This window comes from Falco rusticolus, chromosome 6 (assembly GCF_015220075.1).
Source record: "Falco rusticolus isolate bFalRus1 chromosome 6, bFalRus1.pri, whole genome shotgun sequence".
Classification (NCBI taxonomy): Eukaryota; Metazoa; Chordata; class Aves; order Falconiformes; family Falconidae; genus Falco; species Falco rusticolus.
This window is the reverse complement of record NC_051192.1, coordinates 8,731,863-8,755,164: the sequence shown is the minus strand read 5'-3', so window position 1 is coordinate 8,755,164 and position 23,302 is coordinate 8,731,863. Positions and strand designations below refer to the sequence as shown.

General features: G+C 44.7%; 1 protein-coding gene and 2 long non-coding RNA genes across 7 annotated transcripts in view; 1 reads left to right on the top strand and 2 right to left on the bottom strand.

Annotated features, from left to right (window-relative positions):
* Window positions 1-16,059, bottom strand: part of B3GALNT2 (beta-1,3-N-acetylgalactosaminyltransferase 2) — a 30,114-nt gene extending 14,055 nt beyond the window's left edge. For 2 of the 5 annotated variants that reach the window (XM_037392108.1, XM_037392109.1), the window contains exons 1-5: window positions 15,850-16,059; window positions 5,271-5,418; window positions 3,902-4,002; window positions 2,615-2,808; window positions 1,205-1,300 (exon numbers count right to left, since the gene is read on the bottom strand). In XM_037392108.1, coding sequence (XP_037248005.1) covers window positions 1,205-1,300; window positions 2,615-2,808; window positions 3,902-4,002; window positions 5,271-5,418; window positions 15,850-15,952 — 642 coding nt within the window. In that variant the 5' untranslated portion in view covers window positions 15,953-16,059. The remainder of the gene's footprint in view (window positions 1-1,204; window positions 1,301-2,614; window positions 2,809-3,901; window positions 4,003-5,270; window positions 5,419-15,849) is intronic. The other 3 variants (XM_037392106.1, XM_037392107.1, XM_037392110.1) reach the window with 2 other exon arrangements.
* A 118-nt stretch (window positions 16,060-16,177) lies between these two features.
* On the top strand, window positions 16,178-17,207 carry LOC119150035. The gene is made up of 2 exons (XR_005104918.1): window positions 16,178-16,654; window positions 16,748-17,207. It is a non-coding gene; the product is annotated as an uncharacterized LOC119150035 (long non-coding RNA).
* LOC119150036 lies at window positions 16,616-20,389 on the bottom strand. The gene is made up of 3 exons (XR_005104919.1): window positions 19,339-20,389; window positions 18,558-18,715; window positions 16,616-17,044 (listed from the first exon to the last, which is right to left on the bottom strand). It is a non-coding gene; the product is annotated as an uncharacterized LOC119150036 (long non-coding RNA).
* Window positions 20,390-23,302: the final 2,913 nt, after the last annotated feature.

Sequence of the window (23,302 nt, the reverse complement as noted above, 5' to 3'; positions counted from 1 at the left end):
GCAAGAGTCCAGTCATATAGGCGAATACTTAAATGAAGCGAAACAGCCTAAAACGGCAGCTGAAATGTACCTGGGAGAGCTGGCTGAACTAGAATTCTCATTCTAAGTCAACTTCTATTCACTACACCTTCACTGTAACAATATACATTTTTTTCCTACCTATATTCTGTTCTGTGTTTAATCACCTTCCTTCCTAAGCAGCCACAAGTAGGTTCTATATCCCTATACAAAAACACTACTCTTGGACTGCATCCCCAATCTCAAAGAAGATTCAAACCAAACCAACAAACAAACAAAAACAGAAAAAAGAAAAAAAGACAACTTTAGACTCCACCTTGTTAGCTTAGACAATGGCATCTCAGGACACACAAGAATGCTAACACTCCTAACTGTCCAAAAAGCAGTCTTCTCCCAAATTTCTGAGGAGTGTCCATTACAAGAAAAAAAAAAAAAAAAAAAAAAAAAAAAAAAGGGTGGGGGGAAGGGGGGCAAAAAACCACTCCTGCCTTAGGATGTTGACACATTTTAAAAACCCAAATGTCAGTCTTCTGTGCATGATGTATTCCATCCAGCATATTGCAGATGGGCCCTACTAAAGATCTTCCTGAAGTTCTAATTCTTGTTTCTTTGCATGGTTCAATGAACAAATGATTCCTCACTAGTGTGGCCAGAAAAAGAATAACCAAAATTTCAGCAGCCCTCAGTAAGACCTTCTCAATTGCAACTATTCAGCTAATACCACCATTGCAAACGTAACACACAGTATCTTGCTGTTATGTCCAAGACATCAGAAGCAAAAAGCTCTTTTCCAGCTGCTCCCCAGCAATCGGTGCCATCCTCCCATCCCTATCTTGTGTACTAATGTCTGAAAAAGCAGGAGGGAGAAAGAAGCGTCCCATTCTCCGGTAAACTCCCACAGAATGGAAGCAGGTATAATTTTCAGTCAGAAACTAAAAAGGTTTCTGAAATTGCTACTATTTGTCAATGTAATTTTTTCATCAATGTGTCTTTTTCAGGCTTTGGCTTTATAACTACTGGTGATAATGAGACGACGAAAAAGAAATTCTGGATTTCAGCATATCCCCTCAACTAACATTCTAGAGGTATTCGCTTGCCCTTTCCTGCCTCAAGCGAAAGGCAGTTTTATCAGTCAGTCTCTCCAGCTGACTTGAAGAACTGCAGGCAGCTCCAACCCTGCACATACCTCTGGCAAAATGAACTGCTCTACTGGCTTGTACCACAGTCTGTTCACTTGCACCCCACAGCTTGGCGGACTAAAGCGAGCACTGAAGAGAGCTTCCTGTAAACAGAAAAAGGGAAAAACGTAGAAAACACATTAAAAGTGCTGTGAGATTACGCAAGTCTTGATCATCTCAGTGAGTTACAATGGGAAGAGGCTTCTTGATTGTATTCAACTTAAGAAGTTTTATTCTCACAACAGTCTTAGACACCACAGAATCAAGTGTTGGACTGATACGGTGGAAGCAAGCAACAATGGAACGAGAGTGCAAGTTCAGCTAGAATCCAGCCAGCAGAGCACACCGTCTGGAAGACTCAGGCTCCTCCCCCAGTTTACAGACTTTCTATTTTCTGTTTCAATAGCTGCCTACTACTAATTGCAGAGGATGCTGATCCCTAAAACTCAATTGCTACTCTACTACACAGGCCATCAAATGGCTCTTAGATGATAACAAATGACCTAAAGATGCTGCATGGCCAGATTCCCAGTCTTCAGAAAACACTCTCCAAGCTCTCTTATGATACTAGTTTTTCTCCTTCTTTGGAAGTAAAAAACTGATGCGGATCATGTTATTGGCTCTCTGTTTAGAATCCTACCGTGTAGCAAACGTAAACCTGATTACAGTATACTTTTTTTTTTTTTTTGCTATTATAAACTCAGCTCCTTGGAATTTCATCATAAAAGCCATACTCCAGTACATTTGCTGTAGTTAATTTCAATTATTACCTTAAATTTATCAAGTTATTGGTAGGGATAAATGCAATATACCAAATGCAACAATCACGCGCAATGATTTTTGCCTCCAGGTTAGCACTAAGCTATTCTGTTAAACCCATAACAGCTTGGGAGTGGGGAGAATTATCACTGAGGTTTTATTATTACCTGTAAATAATACCAGTTTCTAGAAATCTCAGAATGTTTTGCCAGAAGACAGACAAGAAAAAGTTACTGCATCTCTCTGCTTGAAGGTCCCCAATGTGTCTTTCTAAACGTGTTTTAAATATATTCAACAGTTTATGTTTTACTCCTTAATACCTATCAATACTTTAGAAACTCAAACGCAATCAAAATTATGTCTTGGAATTAGATATAAGTGCTCTTTCAAAACAGCATTTATATTAACTCATAGCACTTTGTGAATTTCATCTTTTCCTCATCCAGGTTATATATATATGTGTGTGTGTCTGTGTGTGTATTTCTCTCTGTGAAATACAAATTTACAATTCAACAGAGCAAAAATAGAATTCATATGCTTGTCAGTTAAGTACTTTTCTACATCATCAACACAGCATGTTGCTTTCTGTAAGAATGTAATCCACAATAAAGAGACAACGTGATTTAGTCCACTTTCAAAAGATAATTACAATACTCTACCTCATGTTCTGCCTGGTACAATTTTACAGTGATGTTCCTCTGGAATCCCACCCCATCAGCCTCATAAAATACCCCAAGACTGGTAATGACAATGGGGTAAAGTACACGGAAGTTCACACTGACAATTCTGTCTTCAGAGAGCACAGAAGGTACGTCCTCAGGGAGACTGAACGCTTCAATTTCCTGATTCAAAACTGTATGGAAAAGAAAGGACAGAGGTAATGTGAGAAGACTTCATAGTTCTGGAACTGGACACACGCAAAGCACACTGGATACACACAAAGCATTCTGATTAATTAGCACAGCTCACAAGTGCACAAGAACAATCAAACACTGGAGGAGAAGAAAATACAACTGGCTGCAGACTGCAGCAAGGAGAAACTCAGTGATGCAGTAACCTACAGGCTACCAGCAATTGCAAGTCAATGCCTATGTATCCACAGGGAAAAGATTAAAAACACAATAAATTCACAGAGTGAAGACAAAAATGCTATTTGACTGCATGAATATCTGTATATTAGCATGTATATATTCATGTATCAAAATGGCATACAGCTCCAATGAATTCAGCTGCCTGCTTTTTGGCATTATCACCTCCCTAAGCCCCGAGGTACCATTTATTCTTGGGAGATTGGTTAAGCAGTGGATGCTGCCATTAAAAGAGAAAGTAACAGAAGTTTCATTTTATAGTAAATCATGCCTTAAGTGCCAAGCAGTCCTTAGTTAACTAGCAATTAAAGAACAAAAGTCAAATAGAAACTAAAAAGTGACAGGAAGACTATAATTTTACTTAGGAATTTTTGGATGGCAGCATTTCATTTTTTCCCCATGGTACATTTCTTGGTCTCTCTCTAGAGTGCAATCTGAAAAACCTGTCAGCCAGACTTGCTTAGAATTCACTTTGTCACCACAGAAGTCCATCTGACATGCGAGACTGGCACTTTGCAACTTTCTTCACACATGACACTTGGCCGGGTCATTCCAGCTCTCTCCAACTTCATTTTACACAGGAATAGAGTAAAATTTTATGTTATATGGGAGAGACTGTCCCCCGATGCATGGAAAATGCAAATCCATCAGAAGTCAATGGCCTCCCCTTCACACCCCAAAGATCTCTCCCTTTCACACCTGCACATGGTCCTTACAGGAAGATTATGCAACTGGTAAGAGCGCAAGTTCTAGGCAGCATTTATCTTCAGGAGTGGCTCTCTCAGTTAAGCACCCCAAACTACTCTCAGAAAAGATGATTAGTTCTAGTTCAGATCATATAAAAGTTGACTTCTATACCTGGGTTACTGATGTTCAGGAGTTTGCAGGAGTAGGGGTCTTCTCTGTCCTCCACTGGCACAGCACAACCATGCGCACCTATTATAAACTTCACAAGGACACTAAAATAATTTGGTTTTATTAACACCAGTTCTCTTCCCTCCTCCCTCCATCTTCAATAAACTTACTGCATCACAACAGCCTGTCTTCCATAGGATTAAGATTTTAAACCCCTAAAAATCAGCAAATGAGTCTATGTAGAGCAACCAAATGAATACCCTCAGAGGGGCTCAATTCCAAACCCACGTTGCTGTTTCACATTTCATAATGAGTATGCAGGAAGACTGGCAGCTAGGAATGGGATTCGAGACAGCCAGCACACTAAACAGAAAAACACCTAAGGCAACACTGAAGGATCCTGAAGACCTGCCTTTCCCTGCCTGGCTTTGTTACTTAATTCAAGATTGTTTAAATATTCTGTATTCAAAAGGCAATGAAAAAAATAAGAAGAGAAAAGGCACACAGCATCCAAGAAGGAACAAGGACTCCAGACTATCTGTTACAATGAAACGTCTACATTTTGGGTTGTAGCAAAACAACAGGTTGCTCTTTCCAGCCCTAATCATGGTTGTGGCAGTCAGGAGACAACAAGCAGTGTGAAGAGAAGAGGATCCACCTCAGCCTAGTTTTTCACCTAGCAGCTAAATATCCTCCAGGAACTCCGTATCACATTTTTAGATGACTGAAGTAGCTATGCTTCACTCCCAACTGCACGCTGACACCAAATTTGCACATGTAAATGGCCTTCAGCGCAAGGCAGGTACCAAGATGTGAGGCCTATCAAGATGACAACGTCTCCAGAAATGAACTGCAGCAGAACTTTCTCAGCAAGGACAGGGCTGTCTGTAGACTGTCAGGTGTGGGAAGGGTTCTGGTGGTGTGCCTGGTTCAGTGGGAAATACACCTGAGCTTTACAGTTAAGGCTGTTGTAAGAGGGTGTTTGTTGTTCTCTCACCAAACATGATCCCGCCTTCTTTCAGGTATCCTGGATTACTAAGCATTTCAAGTTGCATACCATACAAAGCGTACATTGCAACACAAAAAAGGGAAAGTCTTATACATCACTAATGAACAGTGGCAACTAATTGGAAAAACAAACAGCAGTGAACAGTCAAAAAATGACATTTTATTCCTTGCATAAAAAGGTTACAGCCCAGAACAAGAAGTATTCTTATATATTACTAAGCAGATTTAAAAAATTAGAGTACAAGATGCTCACAAATAAAACAAAAAACAAAACTGTCCAAAAAGAGTAATTAAATCAAGATATTTAAGCTTTACAGTCTCCCCCAACCTGCCAAGCCCCAAATTACAAAACACTAGGGATTACCGTTGGCTCAGTGCAGGATGTTGTTTCAGGTGCTTGAACCAAGTGTTCCTTATAACACTGCGCAGTTCATGATTGTGTCGAGCTGACAAAACACCTACAATAACATCATAATGTTTCAGCTTCCACTGAGGAAAGAAGGCTAATGGACCTAGAAATATAAAATGACAAACATTTATTATATGCATATCTTACCACAAGCCTGAGTTGCAAGCAGTAATTAAAATACATCTCAAAAGCAAGAGTACTGGGAACCTGAAACACTAAAACCAAGAAACATGATTACTATTGCCTTCTTGGTTCAGAATTGGGGAAACATTTTCAACATGCCCAAACTTTCACTAGCAATCTAAGAAAACTTTACTGCAACGACCTGAGCAAGTCACTGCAGGTAAGCAAAACTAAGAAACTGTGACTCACAAAGCAGGCAAGAACGTAAGCCTTGGTTCTGACTGACAGCAGCTTCCATTCTTCAAATATTTGCCTGCCTGTCTTAGGAGCAAACTGCCCCCTGAGAGCATGCTCTTGCTGGGCTGCTCTTTCCTATCAGCCATCAGAAACCTTGCGGGCAATGTACAAGGTCCTACTGTTCCCTCTGCAAAATGCTTGAGACAGTCTGAGCCTTCTGCTTGCTCGTTGATACCTCCTCCAGCATGATCCACCCTAAATCCTGGGGGCTTGTCACCACTGGTACCAGGCCTTCACTATTAGAATTCACCATTATTCTAGCTAAGGAAAAAAAAAAACCAAAATAAACTAGGCTTGTCAGATTCAGAAATATGCCAGTTTCCCCCTTCTTAAAACTGCTGGACCACCTTTCTGCCTCACCATGTCAACACAGCATGTCACCGCCTCTCATCTGCCACCTTTGAAGTTCAACACTGCCTTAACACAGGGTATTACATCCCTGCACCAGGGAACACTGGCTTCATTCAGAGCTGGATGTCACCACCAACACTTACAATCCATGATTTAGTTTGTGCTGCTTTAATTTAGGGATCAAGAAAGCTAGACTTGATTTCAAACAAGATTATGAGCGGAAAGAGACCCAAGAAGCTCTGACTTAGAGCCTGCTAAGTCAGGCAAGTAGCTACAGTGAAATTGCTTAGTTTAATTTACCAGACATTCTAGAGTTAAGAGAGGTTTATATTTAGCTTTAGCAAAAGATTGCTTTCCTCTCATCCCACTATCTTTTTTTTCATTAGGCTGCAGGATAAACAAATGTAAATGTTAAGGCCCTCTAAGCTACCGCATACAGCGTAAACAAGATTTTTTAAAATTAATTTTAAAGAGACCGAAAATATTGCCAAGTCTGCATTGTGTACTCCCACTAGAAAATGCTGAATTATAACCTAGATTCTACCTTCCACACCAGCATCCCCTTTCTCCACTCTGAAACCAAGAAGATAGATGGGACTGGTTACGATTGCTTAACCTAGGACCTCATAGCACCGCCATGGGGACCTGCTCAGCTCTATGCTGAAACAGCATCAAGAGACTTCAGTTTGGGGTTTGGGTTTTGGGGGGGGGGGGGTTCTTTTTTTTTTTTTTTTTTGGTTTAGGAGCTATTGATAATGGCTTGCACCTGACACCTTAGTCCCAAAGCCAAATAAACGAGTGCTCTGCAGCTGATTCTCAGAACAGTACAAGAGTGGGGAAAGTACAGGGTGATGCTTCCATGGGCAAACCTTCCCCAGTCAATTTCCCACTAAGTATTTTAGTCCTAAGCATGCAAACACTTTTTCTAGGAAAAGGTTAAGTTTCACAGTTATTTAAATGAATCTGTCCTGACAACAGCTACAATCTTGTAACTTAAGCTGAACACTGACCTATTAAGAGAAGTTTCCATCAACTTACAAACCCAAGCGGCAAGCCACTAGCTCCATGCCTCAGGTTTTTGCTAAGGTCAACTGTTACATCTCTTACAACAACCATACACTGAACGGGTGGCAAGGTTCAGGAATACGATTTGTTTGCCGACAGACCAACAAACCTACTGCCCTATATAACATCTGAAGAAACTTGTTGCTCAGTCTAAATACAATTTTAGTTTACCTTTATGCTCGTAAGTATCAACTATACAGAGGCTCTGTATGTCTTCCGAGGTCATTACACAGCCAAGATCTCCATGACAGCAGTGGTGCATGAGAGTCACACATTTGTAAGACTACAACATTACAGCAAATTCCTCTGTATCTCATATTCCTTCTCACACATCCTTTTTCTTTCCTTGTTCTTCTTCCATCCTTTGATTATTCTTTAAACAGCCTCTGCAGCCTTAACTGCAAGCCTTCCAATATGAATCTCCTAGGAGGACTAACATGTTTGTAGACAGCATGAGGTGCTGTTTACATAGATTTGGTCCTCGAGATACCACTTTTAATTAGAAGTGGAACCATTTCATTAAATCAAAATTAAAGAAAATAAAATGAAGAGCAGAAGTCTATAGGGTGACTTGACTACTTGACTCAGAATAGCATAAGCTGTCTTAAATCAATTAAAAAAAACAAAACTAAAAATAAGCTACTCACATCAAATAGGCATACTTTTAATTAGTTTATATTTTTAAATGAGTGAAGCTTTTCCTTATCAACCATTCACATGGGAACAACGTTAATGTAACAGATGCCTCAGAATTAATATCTACTGCTTTTAGAACAGACAGCTCTTTCTTGTTTTAGGGCTATATTCAGGCTGAGTAAGGTAGCATTACAGCAGTCTATAGTCAGAAGATTGTCTTCTCTGTCCCAAGGGTTATGCCATTTTACTTTTAAAACCACTGAAAATGGAAAAAAAAGAAAGCTTACTTTCATAAAAACATAATGAATAAGCTCTCTGCTTGTTATCGAAGTTGTCTACTTCCTGTGGAAAAGTAGGAATAACACTTACTCAACTTTCAGGAAAAGATATCCATATGTCTCTCTGAATTATCACTATGAAAAAATGGAAGATAAAGTGAGAGGCACGGGGTGGCGTGGTGTGGGAACTAAGGCTATTGTTCCTTTGTAAGACTAATTCAGGATAATGCGATATATGCTCTGATGCAGCATAATTTATGAGAAAAACTTGCTGACCTCCGAGTCAATAAGAACAATTTATACAAGCAATCAATACTTGCCACTGGGGACCAAACTTCTTCATCTTATGTTCTATTTTTGTGCATTAGGCCAAAATGGTAAGTGTTGGCAACAGGCTTAAAAAATACATACTGTATCACTCTTACCTTGAACTGGTTGTGCAAGATAATTAAGCCTTTAAATTTTTCAATTACAAAGACAGAAAAAAACAACTGTAAATTTGGGGAGGTGAAGAAAAAAGCTACATACCATATTCCATGATATACCCTGAAAGTGTTGCTAACCGAAGGGATGCAGGAGGAGAGGAAGCCTTTCCAATTCCAAGGTCACACTATCACTAGTTGCCTCGCTTTTGAACTGTTACTGTCTTAAAGCCGCATCTGGGTTGCATCACGCAGATCAAGACTTCTCAGTGGAAAGCAGGCAGCCAAATGTGCAATGCCTACCCTACACTCTCTAAGCATCAAGAACAAAATCACTTTTGCTTTGTTTTGCTTGAGGTTGTTAATCCACAGCTACAAAAACATGAAGGGAAGCAGCCCTCTCTCAGCTGCTGAGATGCATTTAATTCTGTACAGCAACTGTAAAGAGTACTTCTGTCAGCTCTAAGACTACTGAAGTCCAGCCTGTGTTTTGTTGACTGACTGGATACCAAGCAAAAATGAATTCTAAATCCAATACAAGAATAAATGCAGTTTATTATATTACAATACAACAAAGGAGAATACCATGCAATACGATAAAAGGGAAACAGTACTAGTTATTATGCACAACATGACAAAAGAGCAATAGGAGCAAATCATCAGATCATTACTGCAAAGCATTGCAGAGATTAAGAAAAGGGTACATCAGCAATTACCACCTTAACATCACCCAAGCCCACACTTTGGCTGGGAAGCCCCGTTGCAGCCATCGCTACGAGTCTCTTGGTAACTGGGAAAATTTCTGTGAGGTGAGTCCACCCATAGCTGAGGCTTCTGGCCCAGTCCCGGAGCTTGCCCACCTTTGTACTCAGTGAAAAGCAGAAACAGTTTACATACCTAATGTATGTAAACTTTTAACTTTATGCTGAGTGCAGGTGTGCACTGTCTCATGATTCATAAGGTTCACACATGGCAGGGACCCTGGCCAGGTGCCCAAGAGTGGTGGAGTTACTGTCATGACAGAGCTGCACACAGTATTTATTGGATGGATGGTCCTGATCACATCTTGCTCAGGACAAACACCACCTGCTCATTACAGTTGTCCTTGACCCCCTGAGCTCACTGTCCAAGTTAAACAATTTCTAATTAAAGACAAAGACTTTTTTCATAAGCAGTAATCAATTTCATAAATTTTCACCACAGCCTGCCAGAGTCTTGTGTCACATGGTTAATAATAAGTTCCTGCACAAGCTTTCTTGGGCTGTGATATTTGTAAGGACAGGCTCCCATCCCACACAATTCCCCAATGTCTGACCATACACGTATTTCTACTAGTACAGTTTTTTCACCTCAGTATGAACTGCAGTAAGCTTTCAGAGGATTCTTGGTCACTAATTTTCCTGAAACTTGGTGAAAGACACTGGTCTTTAGGCCCTCCACCTGTTTGTCAAGCTTGACTGAGGACAACCAACACGATCCAAGTTCGGGAGAGACGCAGGAAAAGGTAAACAAGTGCATAGACAGAGCACAAAGCCATGCCTTTAGATGACAATGTCAAAGGTGCAGAGGTGAGTCTCCTGCTAAGCTGGCCACAGAAAAACGTCACTGCTGACCGGCAGTCTGCTGGCCCTAGTCAGATTTTAACCAACTCGGCAGCAGCCAACAGCTCTTGGGAGTTTTTCAAAATCCCAAACGGTAAAGATCAACACGCATCTCTTCTTCCTGTGAGACTGATTCTCAAGTAAGATGTCAAGTTTAGTGGTTAATTATATTTACTGTCATTATAAGGAGATGAAAAAATTGAGAGATCATTTAGCTTGATTTTGTCAACAAACAAAGTAAATATGATCTTGCTACACATACTTCTACTGGAGTGCCCTACTAACTACTAAATTTGCCAGTCATTTTCAGTCAAGTTTGACATAGTGTGCAGTCCCCAGAGTGGTTAAGTTCCCACATTTCATGGAATTGGACTGGACAGAGAAAAGACTTGTTCGTTGTTAGTGCCTGCACTGAGAAACACAGCAGTGTAGGTTTACCTGCACTACAGGGCAGGAGCTAACCTCCCCTGGAGACTGCTAGAGTAAGTGAGCTACAAAGCTCAGCCTTCTGTGGATCTTCTGCTACCCATGCAGCTTTTTTTTGTTGTGCTTGTTAAATAATCAGCGAATAGGACTAAATAGACCAGGCAGAAGTTGCTTAGAATATTCTCAACTAATCCACTTTGTAAGCTAAGACCAAAAAGGAACAAAACCCCTCAACGCCCCACCCCCCCCTACACACACACATATTCCAGGGTGTTATCTTTGCCTTTTCTTGTGACTTTGCAACCATGTTCGGGTTTTTTAATGCCTTTTTCTTCTGTACTGCTTTGTTAAATATCCAAACAAACACGAAGGAAGGAATTCACTGAATATAAAGGTTTGTATTCACAGAATGCTGACACATGCAGAAAAAGAACAAACCAAAGAGCAAAAGCAGCTCTTTCCCCCTCTCTAATCTTCTTCACTTAATCTGCTATAGCTCATCTGCATTACACCTCTCTCTGCAAGCAGCTACATGACCCCCCCCTGCAGCACCTACTTCATACCAGAGCTAAAAATTGCCGAGATGTGCGACCCTGGTTTCTGTGGGAGCACAGCACTCCTTGAGACAGACAAGCCTTTAGACAAGCTTTTAAACAAGCTTTACAGATTCAAAGAGTAAAACCTCTGTGGGAAGAGGGTTGGGTTTTTTGGTTTTTTCTTTTCTTTTTTTTTTTTCCTTTTACATCAACAGCATTCCCTTAAAGAAGTAGGACAGCAGGGTCCTTCTGAGTTGCAAAGTGACAGTAGTAATACTGGTGAGATGATGATGCTCTAAACACCATTAATGATGCAGCACTTGCACACTCCTAGACATACCTGGGAACAATGGCCAAAGCATCAGAAGCACAGACACATAAAGAATAAAGCAAATCCTTTTTGCAACACTAAAACGATGCCTCCCCCCTTTTTTGGGGAACGGAGGGAAGCACAGGACCTTTATCCTTTGAAAAGTAACTACCGATCCCTGATGCCACGGAACAAAAGCCTGCTCCCAGGGAAGGCTATTTGCTCCTTTGTGGCTGTTCTACTCTGTGGGCAATTTGGAAGACAACTGGTGAAGAGCTTCCTTCAGCCACGAGCCTCCCAACTCTGGCACAACTAGTACTCTCTGCTCCCTGTGCCAATGCCAAAAAACTCAAAAATGCAACTCCAGTACTGCTCGCCAGTAATTTACAATGTCTCAGACATCAGCCCACAGAACAACTGCAAACTTAAAAAAAAAAACAAAACTAACAATTCAGTCGGAAAATACTGTCAGCTTTGCTGTGGATTCTTTGTCAATTATTTCATGCCCATCAAAGGTGAGGGGATTGGTTCTGTTGGGGATGGCCCATCCCTGGAAAACAACGTTATAGCAACATCTCATAGATGAAGGTGGCATTTTAGGCAGAACTGCACAGCTACTGCCAATGCCAGACCTGACCTGTTGATGGAAGGTTTCAGTTTCCAAGGCCACCAGCCTACCAGTCTTTACATGCCTACAAAAGATGAAATAAACGTGTGACCAAGGATACTACCCGCGATAGACAGGCTTAACAGATTTCAGACAGCATCTATTCTTAAGAAAGTATCGCGTTTTGGCAGAATTTGTCCTTACAGAGCACAGCATCACTCACAACCTCAGAGGTTGTTTCTACATTTTATTTCAGTACTGAAAAGCCAAAAACAGGTTAAGCTCTCCCTCCTTCTTTCTCACTTGTCATGTACACAGGCTAGTCGGTGAGGGGAACAACCCTAACTCTACAAGGCAGATCACTAAAAGCCAGCCTAACCAACCCTGTTCCATCTAGGGCAGTGCCTGAAGAAGTACGCGCTGAACCGCAGGACAACAGATGGCACACAAGCAGCTTCGAGAAAATGGTGGGTTTTAATCTGTTGCATAATTATTCACTAGTAAAAGACTGACTCTTAACAAAACCAAAAGGGCCGATTCTTGGCTGCCACACACCCCCAGAAATGTAACAGGAATAACGTCTTAAAGGGCATTAGCATCAGCAAACTAGCAGCATATTACACTGAATGTGTGGGGTTTCTGATTAGGCGCTGTAATTGAAGCCCTACAGTGAGTAATTTCCTACTCTGTAAGACTTTGTGCTATCAATTAAAACACACAATTAGCAATGAATCCACCTGGAGTGCTAAAAGCAGGTCTGTCTGTTCTTTCTCAAGTTTCTGAGGTCATTTTATAATTAGCACTTATCTAAGATTTTTAGAAAAATTAACTAAAGCTTCCTACTCATGAACTTCCTTTGGATAGCACTTGTTTGTAACCAGTTAGGCAAGGACTTCAATTAAACCTAAAAGCACATTCTTGCACAAGTCTTGTTCGGAAGTGTGAATTACAGTCCCGTTAACTGAAGAACAACAAGAAAACTGGGAGCCACCAAAGTCAGGACACAAAAGCAAAGGCCAGTGCGTCTGATCTCAGAGCTAATCCTATTTATTTTTTTTCCACTTAACAAGTACTGCCTACAAGAAGTGTACTCTGTCTTCTGTGATCACCAAGGTGAAAGCGAGCATGAACACACAGAAAGTCAAAATACTGCACGGGGAGAGACGCAAGCGAGGGCCAAAGCATGCAGGCAGACCTACAGGCCTTTCACATGCGGTAGTTAAGAAGAAGGTTTTATTAAAGGAGGTACTTCCAATAGAAGAGGAAAAGTAAATGGAATGAGTGAAGATTGGAACACTGTTTACATTTAAAGTCATCTGACCTACAGACAACCACAATGAACTGCTTTCCAGAAATTGAAAGCCTGTTTTGCCAGCAGAAGTGCCTGAACTGCTCAGCTTAAGAAAACAGAAGTTTAAAACAGTGACTTTTGGTCTCTGTGGTTACACAATGGAGGTGCACCTGAAAGAGGGGAAAGATGCTTTTAACTGAAAGGCTTAAGAACAAAAGGCCATAAACCAGTTGGAAGTAAGCTTAGGCCACAAATGAGAAAGTATTTCTAATCAGGGCAAGCAGCTTCTGGAACAGCCTCTTCCTAAGACTGCTAGGAATCCAACTGAACAAACAAAAAGCCACCCCAGCGCTCCTCTGAATAAATGTAGGCTGTCCGGCTGCCGTTCTAAGGCAGAGATCAAGAGTTGCTTATTAGAAAAAGTAAGCAGAATTGATGGCCGGAGATGTCTATTCCAGCCTTGTGTTAGCGAGTCAATGATGTCTAGGTAAATAACCACTAAAACAGGTTATCAGCTTTCTAACAAACTCTCATTTCTGTGTGTGCGCGCAATGACTAGCAAGAGGGGAATTAAACCCTTCAAAAAACAGAGCTGCGGTTCATTCTGCTTTTGACCTCCACTGGTAGCCAATTTTGCAACTGTTGAGACACACAGACACTACACTGAAATACCAAAGAATACACAGATAATGCATTTTTATGTCACAGCTATTGTAAACCACTGTCCCATGATCAGATTTATTATTCATTCATACCAGTGATTCCAGGCAGTAGGTAACAAAGAGCAGCTGGAGTAATAAACAGGGCGGGGGGGGGGGGAATTACTCAATAATCAAATTAAACGAGACTGGATTTATCAGGTAGTACCGGATCCTCTTAAATAGTTTCAGATTGCAGAAGCCTTTTAGTAAATAGGGACATTTCTTCTTGTATGTGAGTTCACTAATGTTCCTAAAACACACTGAATAACAAAAAAATATAACACAGAAGACATCAGAGATAAAAGAGGTCTCTGAGCTCATCCTTCTTCCCTCTGCCAAGGTAGCTGTACCTACAGCTTGCACATTTTGTGGTATTTTGAAGGCTAAAAGGCAAGCTCTTCCTTACATTGTAGTGCAAGGCTCAAGCCTACAAAGAGCCAGCACATGTACAGCACCGAGCATTTTCCTACGGATGATGGAAGCTCTCTTTTTATAAGAGGCATCAGTTTTCCTCTCCTCAGCGTGAATATGTTACTGAACAGGTTACAACTAAATAACCCTTGCATAAACAAAATGTACGCTTACTCTTTCTGTACTAAAAAAAAAAAAAAAGGGCACTTTTAATCCCAGTTATCCTAACATTATCCAATGCAACGTGCTTTCACAGTAACAAACAAAAACTCCAATAATAACTGCTTGTAACAGTGAACCTCCCAAACGCAAAGCTTCTTCCCTCCCTCCCCAACTGAGAACCTTCTGGATTTTCTTTATAAACGTTTGTTAGCGGGAGACACGTTTCTGCAGGGAAGGTCATCGTGAAATTCCACATTGCTGCTTCCAACGCCACATTAACGCACTGACCACACACGAGCGAACCATGAGGCACAACCCCAACAATTCAAACGCGCTTCAGGCTAACGATGAGGCCCCCCATCCTGATTCCCTAACTCGTGTGTGACCACTGCCCATCTGACAGGCAGTGGCCACTGTGCGGGGATGGCCACCACCCGTGGGGGACAGCCATCCCCACGGGTGGTGGCCGTGCCCGCGCTGTGACTGCTGCCCATCTGACAGGTAGTGGCCATGGTGTGGGAATGGCCACCACCCAGGGCCTTCAGGCATCGCGAAGACCCCGGCCTGGCTCCTTCCACACCCGCACCGCTTCACGCCTGCACAGGGCCCGCACGGCGCAGCTGGGCCGCTAAACGGGAGTCCTAAGCAGATCTGAGGTAAAAGCCCTCTCAGGTAAAAGCCCTCTCAGGTAAAAGCCCTCTCAGGTAAAAGCCCTCTCAGGTAAAAGCCCTCTCAGGTAAAAGCCCGCGCACCGCTGGACTTTTCCAGAGCGCTACGGCGAACGCGGCAGACAGCGAAGAGCCGTTCCCCGGGCCGGGAATGAGGCGGCCCGGGTGCAATCGGTGGGGATGCCCCCCCCGCCCCAGCCGCAGCCCAGCGGGGGCGGGAGGGCAGCCGGGGCCGCTGCCCCACGCAAAGTTGCGGCGCGCCCCCCGCAACCGCCACCGGTACCGGCGGCTCCAACCGCTGAGCCAGCGCTGCTCTCCGCACCTCGACGTAAGGAGCCGTTGCCTCCCGGTGAACCCACGCAGGCACTCCGGGAGCTCTTTCCCCGCGGGCTGCGTCCCGAGCCCCCCCTGCCCGGCAGCCCCCGGTAGAAGCGCTGCCCTCAGGCACAGAAACGCCGGAGCGGCCGGCAGCGCCGTTAGGCGGCAGGGGGCCGGCCCGGACCGTTGAACGGCCACAGCCCCCCCAACACACACACACATATACACCCCCTCCCCGCGGCCATCGCCGAGCGGCCTCCCGCCGTGCGGGGCACCCCCCGCCCTCAGCGGGCTCCCGCAGGCGGCGGAGCCCTGCCCGCCCCGTCCCTACCTGCCGGGTGCCTCCCGGGGCCGCCGGGGCAGCTGAGCAGCAGCCAGAGGTGCAGCGCGACCCCGACCGCACAGGGGCACAGCAGCACCAGCCAGTTTCGCATTGGCCGCCGCCGCAGCCGGCCCCTTCCCCTCCGCGCCGGCCTCTCCCAGCGGCGCCGGGGCGACGGGCCGACTCGGCCGCCTGCGGCTCCTCCCCGCGCCGCCGCTCCGCCGGGCCGGGCTCCGCTGCCCCGCGGCCGCCGGGAGCTGCAGTCCCGGCCCAGCCCCGGCGGGCAGCGGCGGCGCGGGCGGCAGCGGCGGCCGCCTACAGCCCCCACAATGCCGCGGGGCGGCGCGGCCCCGGGAGGCTGAGACGAGCGGCGCCGGGGCTGCCGCGCACGGCGGGGAGAACCGGGCGGCCGCTGCCCCGCGGGGAGACGCCGAGCGAGCGCGGCTTTACCTCACGTTCCGCACGGCGGGGGAGCGCAGACGCCGCGGGGCGGTCGCGGCGCAGTACCCTCACGGATCGCTGCTCCCGGGGCCGCCCCGGCCGCCCTCGGGCCCCGGCCGCCGGGCTGGCGGTGCTCCGGGCTGGCCTCCCGCCGGGCTGGCCGTACCCCGGGCTCAGCGCGGCGCCGGGGGCACAGCCCGGCCCCCGTTAGTCGTTACTTGTGCAACGCCACGGTTGTCTACCGGGTGCCCCTTCTGAAAAGTCATTCCACAGTCACGAAACGGCGTTTCAGAACAACCCTGTACTAATCCAATAACGAGGAGACTGCTTCGCCTCGGCTAAGCCCCGCAGCGGCACTGCCAGTGCTCCTCAGGTATTTTATTCCAGCCAGGAACATGGTATTTGAAATTCCAGGGGAGGGGGGGACGACGGGGACTTTAGGCAATCAAAGTGTCTTTAACTGCAGCTGGGTCACACGAATCGACGGCAGCATCCTGGTCCTCGCAGAAGCGCGCTATGAGACGTTCACAATCCAAGCTCAGCATCGTGTCTCACCTACAGCCACCGCGGCGCGAAGCTGGGTATCTACGCCTGATCCACCCAGGGGGCTGCCATCTGCAAACACCCTGCCGCCGGGAGAGGCCTGGATGGAGGAGAGCGTGAGATTGTCAGCATCTTGAAAAGTTACTTGTCTCTGGTCCCTCCGAACACAGGTAGCAAAGAGAAATGTTGCCTTGGACTCCTTCCTGCAGGGTGAATGTACCTGAAGAAGTGATGTGGATAAAAAAGCAGGGCCTTCTCAGAAATTAATGTATAAAGTAGAAGTTTGTGTGCAATAGCCATAAGGCTTAAATGAATGGTTACTGATGCTATTCTGTCAGAAATGCATGATTTTTGTAATAGGACCTGATACATATGAAGTATAATTGAAAGAAAGAATTGAGTTTGTGCAAAAAGAAGACTAAAATCTGTTCTTTTTTGAAATCCCCAAGCCATGAAAAGGGTTTGGAAAATGCTTAAAAGTCCTTTCAAACAGCTTCATTAAGATTCATCTTTCATCAACTGGAGTGAGATATTAGAAAGCAAACTCATGACTTTAACCTTTATGTATTGAACAGCAATAGGAAAATATGTTGGAAATACATCAGTTCAGTTTGTTTGCATACCTAGGCATATTTAATATGCAACAGAGCGTGTACTTGTCAGCAAATAATAGTACTAGGGGAAACATTTACACAAAAAATGTTATTTATTATTAAAATCACTATTGACATTTGACTTGCCTTTCAGCAGGTTCAGCTGCAGAAATAAAAACTGGTCCAACTGCTAATATTACTCTATATTTGCCTATATTCCTTGTAGTCAAGGTGTTAGGTTCTCTACCCAGCCCTTACCCCAGGCCAGGTGAATTGATGGGGATCGATCTTATAAATATGTCTGTGAGCAATTACTTCCTTGTAGACAAAACCAGAGGACCAATTCCTTAATATCTTGCTTTCTATATGGCGTATTACCTATATATATATATATATGTATATATGGTATATTACCTACCATGCTCAAGGATAAAGGCCTATATAATGTACAAAACAGGAGAAATCTCTTTCTCCACATTACAGAAACGGTAGCCTGGTCAAAAGGATTATATATTTACCTTTATATACATATATATATATATATGCATTTTTGTTATTTATGTAGGAAATGGTTAAAAATACAGTTTAGTTGTAGAGGACTGGCCTTTCCTGCTCCATTTTCTATCGCATTATCTGCAAGATTTTTAAAGCACGTGTAGAAGGTGCAAGCAGCGCTGCTTCTCATGTTGTGTATGACACTGGAAGTGTGCACCTGTGTATAAATCATGAGATGACCAGACACAACCACTAACCCAATTTTCAGAGTTCCCATTAGCAAAGTAGTTTCAGTTTGCATTCTTGAGGGCTTTTATGAGGACTGGTATATGGGAGAAGCAAGCTGATATCAGTGTCTAAACATGGATTCAAGGCACCATGTTTTACACATGCTTTTTAAAAAGTCTTGGCCCGTATAAAAATGAGATTTTTCCAGAAATCTAAGAATAGTGAATGTATATACTATAAAAAGAAAATGGAATTGGAATATAACTTCTAGATGATGTTAAATCGTTTTCCTGCAAGACAGAACATTTTGATTTGAGTTATGCTCATTCTAGGTATCATTTATTCAAAAATACACCATTTTCATTCTGTGCTTTCTGAGCATATTTACTCTTCTGACATTACAGACTCGGGTGGTACCTCTGACACATGAAGTACAGTACTGGCACAACACAGACGTGGCGCCTGGGCACACGGTTTAGGGGTGGACTTGGCAGCGTTGGGCTTACAGTTGGGCTCGACGATCTTAAGTCTCTTCCAACCTACTTGACTCTCTGATTCTGTGTTGGGCACAAGAGCTGGAGATAGAAGAGACAGAAGTTTTAGCCCCCAGGCTGCTTGCAAACTTAAGATGCTTCTGTTAAATTTGTGTAACGTCTCTGGGTAAGCATCTCCTGTCTGACACAGAAGACATGATGGATACCAGAGCTGTAGTTATGTACCACAGCCAGCCAGCCCATAACATTGTTTTTTCATGTTTGTTTGCCTAATTGTTGCCCCAAGGGAGTGACTGGGATTTTTTTAGGACACTAGCAGCAGCAGCTGAGAAGAGCAAGAAGCAGGGCAGAGCGCCATGTGTTTTAGCAGAGTTCATCCCCAGGGAGTTGTGTGTTTTATTGATCTCTCTGTGCTCCGTCTGAAGCAGAGGAAGGACTGGTGAGAGGTTCCATTTTAGGGGCTTGGGGCTTAACTTCCTCTACACCTTGCAGTAATACTGATCTATTACATTTCACATAATCGTTGTGCCTTCAGTTATCTAAAGGAAACACATGAAAAGTGATTACAGACCAGGGTATGAAGGATTAGAGTTTAAAAGCTTGTAAATTTCATCCCAAGAGTATGTCTTTTTTTTTTTTCCCCCAGTGTCCATAACCTAAACAGATTCACTATCTGTACTGAGGAATTATCAATCTTTCCTTACCTTCCTTAGGATCTTTAGAATAAATATTTTTTGCTTATTTTCCCAAACAGAAGAGATGTCTCCCTGCCTCCTCTTTCGGTTTTCTGATCTGATGAAGTGCAGATGCAGAGGAGTTCTCAGACTCCTCATCTTGGGCTACTAATGCTGTCAATGTCGCTGGGATCTCCTGAGGATAGACAAAGGGATCCTGCAAAAACTGATCTCTGGAAAACAGGCTGTCTTGCTGACGGGCCTGCCAGCTCCTATCATTAGCAGCAGCAAAGAAAAGTCAACGGTACGTGACCAGCCAGCTCTAAGGACCATGATGGACAGGCATGAAGAGAGATGCTGTTAGAAAGCTTTGGGCAGCATGTGGCATGCCATGCAGCCAGCGTGGCACGAGGCCTCTGCGCGTTTGTACACTGGACGGAGGCAAGAATCTAACAAGATTTTGCCCATGGCTGTCTTCCTTAATGGTCTCTTAAGGGAGACTTACTAGTCACTTGGAAAAAAATCCAGATACGGTATGACTACCGATCCTACTTTACGTTCTCCTTTATTAAGAGATTCAAGGAACTAAAAAGGTCAGGGCGGCAGCATTTCCCTCACAGAAACCACACTGGTTTGGCTCTGGCCATCATGGGTTAAACACTTCAGGGCATGGTTGCAATGGAATTTAATCTTGCAACCCCTTCACACCAGTTGATCATAAACTAGCCTGTAGCTGGGATCTGTAAGAAGCTCTGAGCCTGGAGAATTATGGGGTGTCACAAGTTGCACTGGAATTTATTTTTTTTTTTGTAAGGCTGCCCAGTGCTTTCCAGTTCAAGAATGTACTCTCTTGAAGCTATTCCATACTTCAGTTCTTTGGGCTGAGGGTTGCAGTGACAACAACCTGCTTCACATCGCAATGTTTGGTAAATTCTGGCTAAAATAATCTAATAATTTCTGAAAAGTTAGGATAAAATAGAGTAGAATAGCATAGACTGTTTCAGTTGGAAGGGACCTACAACGATCACCTGGTCAACTGCCTGACCCATTCAGAGCTGACCAAGTTACAGCAGGTTGTTAAGGGCATCGTGCAAATGCCTGTTAAACGCTGACAGGCTTGGGGCATCGACCTCCTCGCTAGGAAGCCCGTTCCAGTGTTTGACCACCCTCGCGGCACACAAACGTCCCGATGTCCACTCCGAACCTGCCCTGGTGCAGCTTCGAACCGTTCCCACGCGTCCTGTCGCTGGGTACCAGGGAGGAGAGCTCCGCACCCCCCTCTCCAGCCCCCCCTCGGGGAGCCGTGGGAGCAGTGAGGTCGCCCCTCAGCCTCCTTCGCCCCCAGCCAGACAAGCCCCAAGTGCCCAGCCGCTCCCCACAGGACGTGCCTTCCAGCCCCTGCGCCGGCTTTGCTCTCCTCCCCTGGGCACGCTCAAGGACTTTCACGTCCTTCTTCAGTTGCGCGGCCCAGAACCGCTCGCAGCGCCCCAGGCGAGGCTTCAGCGGGGCGGAAGGCGGTGGGGCAATGCCCCCTGCCCCCAGCCGTGCTGTGCCCCCCGGGGCGCGGGCTGCCCTCCTGGCACCGGCTCGCGCTGAGCCCGCTGCCGCCCAGCACCCCAGGGCCCTTCTGCTGGGCTGCTCCCAGCCGCTCCTCGCCCAGTTCATACCTGTGCCCGGCGTTACGCCGTCGGAGGGGCAGAATCCGGCACCACGACTGGTTAAGTTTCATCCCGTTAGTCACAGCCCAGTGCTCCAGTCTGTCCGGACCCTTCTGCAAGGCCTCCTGTCCCTCAAGAGAGTCAGCAGCACCTCCCAGTTTAGTATCACCAGCAAACTGGCTAACGGTGCGTTCAGCTCCCGCATCCAGGTCGCTGATAAATACACTGAGCAGGGCTGGCCCCAGAACTGAGCCCTGAGGAACACCACTGGTGGCCGGTCACCAGCCAGAGGTAGCCCCATTCACTACAACCCTTTGAGCTCTGCTCTTCAGCCAGTTCTTCACCCAGCGCACCGTGAACCACCTCATCCTGCAGCGGGACAACTTGTCTCGAAGGATCCTATAGGGGACAGTATCAAAAGCCTTATTAAAATCCAGAAAAACTACATCCACCGCCTTCCCTTCACCCATTAGGTGGGTGGCCCTATCACAGGATATCAGATTAGTTAAACACGACTTTCCTTTTGTGAACCCACGTCGACTGTTCTGATGATTGCATTACTTTTTAAATGCCTTTCAACAGTAGCCAGTATAATCTTCTCCATAATTTTTCTTGTTAATTTTTCCAAATTAACTTCCAGTTAAAGAAGTTAACTAAGAACATTAAGGAAAAAAATGCTCGTTTTGTTTAAAATTATTTTCCTATTATTTTGCTGACCTTTTTTTTTAAAAAAAATGAAGTTTTTGCATCCTTATGACTCTTCAGAGCACAGGCTTTGCAAAATGGTTTTGTAACTTGCTCTTCTTCCTTCATGTTTTCTGTCCAGAAGTCTTAATAGTTTTGGCACATGGCTCTGATTTTTGGCAGAAGCCACCGTTTGGACTGACTTCTCAAAGGTCCAAGAATATTCTGTAGGGTCTTCCTTTCACTGGCATTGCAAGAACCTAGCAACCAGAACAGCTCTGAGATTGTAAGCAGACAAAGATAGCCCAGCTTTCCCTCAGCTCACTTTCCTTTGCTCAAAGGTGGAGCTTCAAGTTTCATGTCTGCTCACAAAGTGGTCACTTGCACATCCTGGTGGATGACCAAGTCACCACCCCTTATTCTAGAGAGGGCTAAATTAGAATATCCTTGTCATCTTCCGGAAAGAAGGTGATGTTCAGCCGGATTGTTTTGGTTTTTTTTTTTTAATCAGACCCAGCCTAACCTGCACAAGAGCTGAAAACTGCCATACAAAATAGGCTTGCAGGACATCACAGTTATCCAGACATACCAATACAGCAATAATAAATTTCACAGCTGTAGTTGACTCCTTCACATGTTCATGACAATCAAAACCAGAAGTGGACTTAAAACCACCTGTATGGTAGCAGCTACATCTCGACAGGCATGTTTTGGAGAGCAAACAGAGGAATGTCTTGCAGAGATGTGGAACACCATAATCCCAACAACGTGGCAGGAGCCTGGTGCGGTGAGCTCATTCACGTGCAGCCAGTATGCTGCTATTTATAACAAGTGGCACAAAGACTTCAGGGTGTGGGTACAGAAAAGAGTAAGGTTTATAGAAGTCCTGCCGAGACCTACAACAGCAAAAATGCTTTTTAATCACATGCCTGGGTAAAGAGTTAAGCAGTTGAGGGGATTACAAAGCAGATCAGGGGCACATCATTTATCATCTCATTATTATCTATCACTGGGTAGATAGTATTTCATTTTAAAAAATTTTACATGACTCGGTGCTATTTTCTCCTCACGGTGCTTACCCTGCTTTAGGATGGACGTGTTCTGCTGCAGAACGCACCAGCTGGCTGCTTCATTTGTTGCAGAAGATGTGCAGTGGAGGAGGTGGGGCCATGAGATAGTGTGACAAGGCCATGGGTCATTGCTGCTTAGGGGAGCTGGGTCCTGGCATTGCCTCCGTGTGATACCAGGAAAATGACGAAACTAAACATTACACATCGCTTTTTTTCTGCTTAGTTTCTGGGTGTTTGACTTGCAAAAGTCCCTCCAGTTTGTAGAGCTGAAGATTCATAGCTGAAGCTTGAGCAAATGGGAACATTGCTTGACACGTTGAAAGAGCTAACTACTCTGAAGAGGCAGGTACTGACAATCTCACCCTTTGTGTGCAGGCTGTGCCTCAGCTTTTCGCTGTTGAGATGGGAATAGTTCCACCCTCACATTCCTCCAGGATACTGCGGAGCTACTTTGTGAAGCAATCTGTGATGAGCACCACAGAGAAGCTCTTCAGGGAATAGTTCTACACTGAAAGTAGAATTTGTGAGTAAATCAGGCCTGGGGCTACACAATCAATAAAGACACCAAAATAGTATTGAGTA